The sequence below is a fragment of the Hyla sarda genome, chromosome 2 (genome assembly GCF_029499605.1).
Source record: "Hyla sarda isolate aHylSar1 chromosome 2, aHylSar1.hap1, whole genome shotgun sequence".
NCBI classification, from domain to species: Eukaryota; Metazoa; Chordata; class Amphibia; order Anura; family Hylidae; genus Hyla; species Hyla sarda.
The window spans coordinates 165,347,231-165,355,118 of NC_079190.1; the positions used below are offsets into that span (position 1 = coordinate 165,347,231).

Consider the following 7,888-nt stretch of genomic DNA (forward strand, 5'->3'; position numbering starts at 1 on the left):
GTATCTAAAGGCTTATAAACAGTTGCCGGTGGGTTTGGGGGGTTAATCCGTCCCCTTCATTGCAATCGCTGGGGTCTGATTAGTTAAATGTGGTCAGATGTCTCTTATCCATCCTTCTGCCCTTGATCGCCGCTCCTGTGATCGGCGTAAATTTAAAAAAAAAAGTACCAAATGCCAAAAATGCTGATTTTTGGTCATATCTATCAGAAAAAATGATAAAAAGTCCCATCAAAACATATCAACATTTCTTTCCTGATCGAGTTAAGAGTAATTCATTTTGCTTTTCTGGTATACTGCTTGTTGTGTACAGGACTTTGCCCTCTACATATAAACTGATTTGTAGCATCGAGCAGCTATTTCTAACACACACGTACACAATTTATATATTTATAGACAGACAGATAGACTTTCATATGCAGACCATTCATCACTTAAGAGATCAGTGTTCAGTTTATGCTCCCAAGAGCTGGTGAGGTAGAATGATTGTATATAAGTAGGTATCAGTCTGAATTAGGTAGGGTAAGCAAAGACTTGTAGTTTTGGCTGACCGTATCAAATCTGAGGAGAGAAGGATTGAATATAATTCTGGAGTTTAAGAGACAGTTGTTTGAGTTAAGTAATGTGATTTTATTATGGGAAAGTCTAAGGTGGGATTTATCATCCCAAAAATGGGGCAAATAATCGCATAAGCTGTGCTACTGTGCCACTGTCCCTTAATAAACTTTGCAGCTGTCCCCTGAGAATACTCACTTGTCCTTTTCAAATCAGACCTGGCTAGAGCAAATTGATGCAGGCAGTGTTATTCGCCTCACTGCATTATACAGGAAGCAATGGCGGATAGGGAGCCTAGGGTTCCTTGTTCCTGCCAGCACTTACTTATTAAATTGCATTGGTGTCTTAAAGCGGGCTTGACAATTTTGTTTGTAGGAGCTAAAAAAAAACTTAGGAGCCGGGATGCTGCATGTCACTTTACATGACGTCATGTAATGGGGCGTTATGTGATGTTATATGATCTGTCATTTGTATCTCTCCTATGTCACAGTAATTAGTGTTCCCTTATCTCCCCCCTGTGTGTCACAGTCATAAGTGTCTTATATGTTAAAAAATAACAGTTTTACTTGCCTGTGCCTCCGTTCCCACACTGATCCCCCATTTTGACCACCGTAGCCAATCAGTGGCCTAGCTGTGACGATACCCACTCCTTAGTACAAAGCGTCACCGATGAGGTTGCTAATTCGCTGTTATCACCTGACATCTGCTGCTCATGTAATATTGGAGGGCCAACCGCAGGCAGAATGGGGGATCAGTGCAGGAACGGAGGTGGAGGTAAGTAAATCAGTTTGGTTATTTTTAAAGGATGAACAGGGCTGACAAAAACCTGGGTTTCACCATGAAATTCTTAGATGCTGTGGGGTAACAAATCGCCAGAAAAATACCAGTGTGGAAACGTAGCCAATAATAAAATCAGAATCGTATGGGGAGATTTATCAAAACCTGTGCAGAGTAAAAGTTGACCAGTTGCCCATAGCAACCAATCAGATCGCTTCTTTCATTTTTAAAGAGGCCTGTGTACTTTCAGACCATTGTTCCTAAATTTTTATTCACTTCATTTAGGCTTATGCAAAACTGCAGGTGAGTAAACCGAAAATCAGAGATGGGATGGAAAAGGTGGAGAATACTTCAGATAATTTCTTTCCATGTGAATGTCCGAGAATTAAGGTGAGAACAAAATACTTACACTCCGTCACAAATGAAAACATTTTTGAGTATTGAAATATTGATTTAATACATAGGCTGATGCAGTAAGACAACTGCTTTACTTATACCCTATTTAGTAATGCAGACCCTATAAGGAGGCTTCCTCCACAGGGGATATTCTGTTAACTACAAAAAAGGCTCTTACTCTAGTGAACATGGCCCATTCTGAATTGTGAACTTAGCCCAGTTCTTTAGTGTATGGTCCCATATATTTATTTTAATGGCTGACATGCATAGTCAGCTATAAATTTAGCCAATATACATTGTACAAATGGAGTGCGGCCTTCTAAACTGTGACTAGTTATGACCCCCTTCACATCATGTTTCAGGGATCCATCACTAATATATGCTTTGATACCTTCAAAAAAAGGCAGCAAACCCATAGGCCCCGATTTATCAAACCGTGTGAGAGAAAAAGTGGAGTGATTTTCCCACCAATCACAGCTCAGATAACAAGATCTGGTAAAGTGAAAGCTGAGCTATGATTGGTTGCTGTGGGAAAATCTCTCCATTTTTTCTCTCAGTTGATAAAGCAGGGCCTATATAGACTTTAAAGTAGTCTACTATGCATTTATGTCCCTCAAACAAAACATATATATTTAACTCCCATGATGGTCTGTATATATCCAGGACTGTCTTATTACAAGGAGACATTGTCTATGTCTTTAAAAATTCTTATTGCCAGACTAGGTACTAGGCAGAACAATGTAGGGTCATTGGCTGAACTGGATGGATGAATGCTTTTTTTTTTTTTTTTAGCCTTACAAATGATGTTCTAATGACTACATTTGGTCTGTTTAATTGTTACATAGTTTTGTCTAGTATAGTCTGTGGTTAGGATGCAGGTACGTCCAGTATACATATGGTACACAACGTATCCCACCATATAAAGCCCTGAAACGTGATGGGACTGTGGCCTAGACAAAAGTTTAAACAACAAATAACCCAAAGGGGTTAACAATACATTTAAAAGTAAAACATAGCTTTAAAAAAATTCCTAGGTATTCCTAGGTATCATGTGTACTAATTGTATTATTGCAATAACGTATAATATGAGATATTTATTGCCTCAATATTCATATATCGTTATATAAAACTATTGTTATAGCTTAACAGCTGGTCACTGATATATAGCGGCTCATAGCGTATCACCAGTGTTGTAAATCACGCTGTTATTTGGAAATATTGGTGGCTATATCTCAATACTTGTATCTGAAATTCTCATGTATCAACAGACAATCTTTGTTTTATCTCACACATTTTTTGTCCTCAAAATTAGTGGTGAACACTTACATAAAATGGGGTCTGGCTAGTAACACTGAGCTGTCTGTTGTTTTGGCAGAAAATATAACAGTAGCAGAGACTGTGACATATGTGTGAACATGCAGTTACATACAGTATTGGCATGCCATTCTGTAAATGCTCTTCATTGTGTTTTTTTTTTTTTTACCTGGCAGACCTAAAACTTCTGTAGCATAGGTAATCCTAAATATCAAATCAGAGTTAAACAGTTCCAAATTCCGCTCACCTGGGCTTTTGAATGGCACACTATTATTTTCCCTGGCAGTGGCAAAAATATAGGTTTGTCCTGCACTCGTAGCGTTAATGTTACTTTATTAAAGCAATCTTTAAGGGTACTTCACATGGGAACACATCCACAGCCTATTTGACGCCACGGATGCGCTGCTGGTACACACAGAGTTACGGCAAAGCGAGCTCCCTGCTGCTGCTGCCGCCGCCATAGCTCTGTGTGTCTGCTCGTATCTGCGGATTTACCACTGGCAGTCACAAGCGGACACACAATGCAAAGGCAACAGGGAGCTCTCTTTGCCATAACTTTGTGTGTGCCAGCAGCGCATCCACAGCGTCAAATACACTGCGGATGAGCTCCTGTGTGAAGATCCCTAAAGCTTAAAGAAGAACTCCAGGGTATAAAAATTGTTCCCCATACTGCCGGCAGTAAAAAAATAAAGATGTACATACCTTCCTCCGCTCTTCCGGGGCCTCCGGTAACCGGCTCCGGTCTCTGCCGCGATCCACTTCCTGGTTGCCGGTGGTCGGAGAGTCTTACTGCACTCAGCCAATCACCGGCCACAGTGAAGTCCCGACTCGGCCGGCGATAGGCTGAGCTGCAGTGTGACATTTTCGGCCCCGGCCGCAGGTGCCGGTGTAGTGAAGAATTTTGTGTCCTGAAGCATTCTCACACTGCAGCTCAGCCTATCGCCGGCCGAGTCGGACTTCGCTGCGGCTGGTGATTGGCTGAGCGCAGTATGATTCTCCAACCATCGGCAACCAGGAAGTGGATCGCGGCGGAGACTGGAGCCGGTTACCGGAGGCCCCGGGGTAGCAGAGGAAGGTATGTACATCTTTATTTTTTTACTGCTGGCAGTATGGGCAACAATTTTTATACTCTGGAGTTCTCCTTTAAAGGTAATGCATTATTTGGATTTTTTTTTTTTTTTTTTTACTGATTTTAGAGCCAGATATTGAAACATGTTCTATTTATACATCTGTTTTCTAATTGCAATTTTTTTTATTTTATTTTTGCATATTATTGTGGTCATGCCATTTTACTTGAGCTGTTTTAAGCAGGATTTAGTGTTAATCTTTATGGCAAGCCCCATAGACAGATATACAGTAGACTGTCCCAGACCCTATTTATTAGAATCGGAATGTTTTCTGTGATCTGTCTAGAGGTAATTTCTCAGGGAAGGGGGGGACTGAACTATGGACATCATCGATTATGAGGATCCTCTTTTATATATACACACTGGTTTCACCCTAACTGTATTCCTGATCTGTATACAGAACAGGAAGTCTCAGTTTAACATTAGGTCTAGTGGCTTAATGAAAACTGCAAGATTTTTGAGCTAATTTTATAATATAGGTAGAAAGTAAAAGTAAGAAAAATTCTTAACATTTTGACTTAAACAATAGGTAATTTTCCGATGACACATTCCGTTTAACACATCCATTTTCTTTTTATGTTGCAGGTCAAGGATGAGCTTTGACAACAGAAATGTTATATTGTAAGATGCCGTACTTACCATTACACAAAACACAAAATGGAGTTTTGGGGATTTATATAACATATTATTATGTTGTAATATTTTTATACATTTGTTACATTCAATACAGTTTTGCTACAGAGTGCTCCATAATATTGTGTTCTATTTCTATAAGAAAAGTCTCTTTTAAATAAATAAATCCTCTTGTTTTGAATTTTTTTTTCACAGAAATGTCTTAAATATTATACATTTCCACTTAACTTAGAGCTTTAAAGGAATATGCCACTAAGGCTGTGTTCACACACTGCAGCTAATTAGCGGTATTGCAGATAATTACTGCATGTGTTTTTGCAGCAAATAACCTCAATTGCGGTAAGAATGGTGCGTTTTAACTTGATTATGCAAATTATGCTAACTGCTGTAAAAATGCCCCAAATGCAAATGTTTACTGCAAAACTGCATGCGGTAATTAGCTGCGTTTCATGGACATTGGATAAAAATCCACCGTTGGATGCCAATACTGCTAAACATTGCTAGATACAGTTATTTTTTACCATCATGAATGTGACACAGGTATTCGCACTACCAGATCCCCAACAGACCACATTCAAGTCAATGAGATCCTTCAGAACCCGGTGGTGTCAGTTGTGCTCCGATCTCCTTTAGGGCCGTTCAGCGCAAAAAAAAAAACGGACCCAGAACGGGATGGAGCACAACGCTTATGTGAACTTAGCTTACTTAAGAAGTTCATTCAAGAGAGGAGAGAGAAGGGCTGCGACAAATGTAAGAACCTGCATGTGACCTTTTAATAAATTTGTCACAAAATATGACAAATCAACACAGTGACAAGCAAATTAATGAAAAAAAAATAATAAAATCCTCATGATAAATGAGCCATACATCCAACATACAGTACAGTGACCTCAGTCAGGAATGCAGATTCTAGTTTTATTCTAATAAGCAAAGTACTAAACATTGCTTCCTCCGGCATAAGCTAAACACAAACTAGTGCACCTTACATCACATCCATTTAAATCACATGGTCAAAAATGGCCAAAAGGTCATAGGACAATTACACAAACCATTGTCAGTAGTACAAAAAAAGGACATAAATATGTGAACAAAGGGAAAATAAAATACCATGTACTGCAGGCTGTAGGAGTATGTAGGAGTAAGGCCCTGCGACTAACTGAAAACCAGGCACATGTCACCAATGAGAAATACCATGAAAATGTGGGTTCCGGGTTCCAGTGCAGCAGCCCTCCAATCTCAATATGAGTAGGCATTCTGAGGATGAATAGGATCAGTCTATTTGCTAGAATCTGCACAATGTGAGGACCAGCAGCGTTGGCACTTAAAAGGGTATAATTGGCATGATTTATTGTATTTGATACTTTGTGCATTGTGTTTGTGTATCACTATATCAAACAGCAAAAGCATTTTGCTCTTTTAGGATATTTTACCCATGTTGATATCATCTAAATGACTTATTACTATATAACCATGTAGAATGGTGTAGCTCTGGTCAGCACATTCAGATTTTCTACTAATAATTAGACATATAGCATTTAAAAAAAAATTTTAAATAAATTTGGAAATAAAGATGTTAATTTTTATAAGTGGTGTATATGGCTCATTTCCTTCTGGGTACAACATATCACTATTGGTGGGAAGTTCCACTGCGTGCAGTACACCTGTTGGGGAATGGCATTCATTGGGAGGCATCAGACAGCAGCCGTACGTCAATAAGGAGGGTCACATGATGCACGTCATGTCCAACAAAATGTTTTAGCAAAGGAGGGTGTGTAGAAGAGATGTATAATGTATTAGGCTTAGAAACGTCAGAAAAAACGCCAGAAAAACTGCCAGTTTTTCCCTGAGTTTTGGTGTTTTTTCTGGCGTTTTTAACCTTTGCGTGGAATTTGCCTTTTTTTGGCCCCTTTAGGCATTTTTTTTCAAAATGTATTGGGTAAGAAAAATAAAAAAAAGATGCAGCAGGGATGGAAAAAAATTGAACTAAATTTTTATTTTTTATAATGAAATTTTAATACATTTTTTATAAAGTGTGTTTCACTTTTTCCCCCCTCTATTTTATAGAATTTTTAGATAGTACTACTACTACTCCCAGCCTGGAACAGACTGTTCCATGATGAGAGTAGTAGTACCTGTACTAATAGAAAGATCACCCCTGGTGTCACTCCTGACACCTGATGTGATCCTCCTATCTATTGCAAAGATGCGGAGTGGCTCTATACAGCGCTCATATCTCTGCACTGTACTCCGGCCGGCCAGTAATGTGAATAGAAATTAACATCACTGATTCATATTTTCCGCCCAGAGTGGGGATTGGCTGGATGGCTGCAGCCAATCACAGCTCTCAGCGGGAAATATGAATGAGTGATGTTCTATTCACATCACTGGCCGGAATATAGTGCAGAGAAGCGAGGGCTATATAGAGCCGCTCCACATCTCTGCAATAGATAGAACGATCACATCAGGTGTCAGGAGTGACATCTGCGGTGATCTGTCCTTAACTGCAGGTATTACTACTCCAAACATGGAGCACACTCTGCTCCATGCTGGGAGCTGTAGTATCTGCATTAATAGACAGATCACAGCGAGTGTAACTTCTGACACCTTTTGCGATCTGTCTATTAATGCAGGTACTACAGCTCCCAGCATGGAGCAGAGTGTACTCCATGTTGGGAGTAGTAGTACCTACAGTTAAGGAAAGATCATAGTGGATGTCACTCCTGACACCTGCTGTGATCCTCCTGTATAATGTATGCGGCCTCTCTTCTATGGTCCACTACACTGCCTTGTATATACACCTATTCATATTTCCCACAGAGAGTTGTGATTTCCTGGAACCATCTGGCCAATCACAGCTCTCTGCGGGAAATATGAATAGGTGTATATATATATGGCAGTGCAGGGGACCATAGAAAAGCGTCCGGCCGCATGTGTTCTATGCTGGGAGTAGTAGTACCGTACTACCCCAAAAAATTTTTTTTAAAGAAACAGTGAAAAACACACACACACACACACTACATTTTTATTATTGTCGGCTACATTTTTTAGTGCCCTGCCCGCCCACAAATTGATCCCGGTTTAAAAATTTA

General features: G+C 39.7%; 1 protein-coding gene and 1 long non-coding RNA gene across 5 annotated transcripts in view; one reads left to right on the forward strand and one right to left on the reverse strand.

The window, feature by feature from the left end:
• Positions 1-6,348, forward strand: part of POGLUT2 (protein O-glucosyltransferase 2) — an 86,664-nt gene extending 80,316 nt beyond the window's left edge. For 2 of the 4 annotated variants that reach the window (XM_056555710.1, XM_056555708.1), the window contains 2 exons: positions 1,615-1,719; positions 4,752-6,348. In XM_056555710.1, the coding sequence (XP_056411685.1) occupies positions 1,615-1,719; positions 4,752-4,769 (123 nt within the window). In that variant the 3' untranslated portion in view covers positions 4,770-6,348. The remainder of the gene's footprint in view (positions 1-1,614; positions 1,720-4,751) is intronic. The other 2 variants (XM_056555709.1, XM_056555707.1) reach the window with 2 other exon arrangements.
• LOC130355506 (uncharacterized) overlaps positions 1-7,888 on the reverse strand; it is a 289,775-nt gene that overhangs the window by 203,235 nt on the left and 78,652 nt on the right. The gene's annotated exons all lie outside the window — the stretch shown is intronic.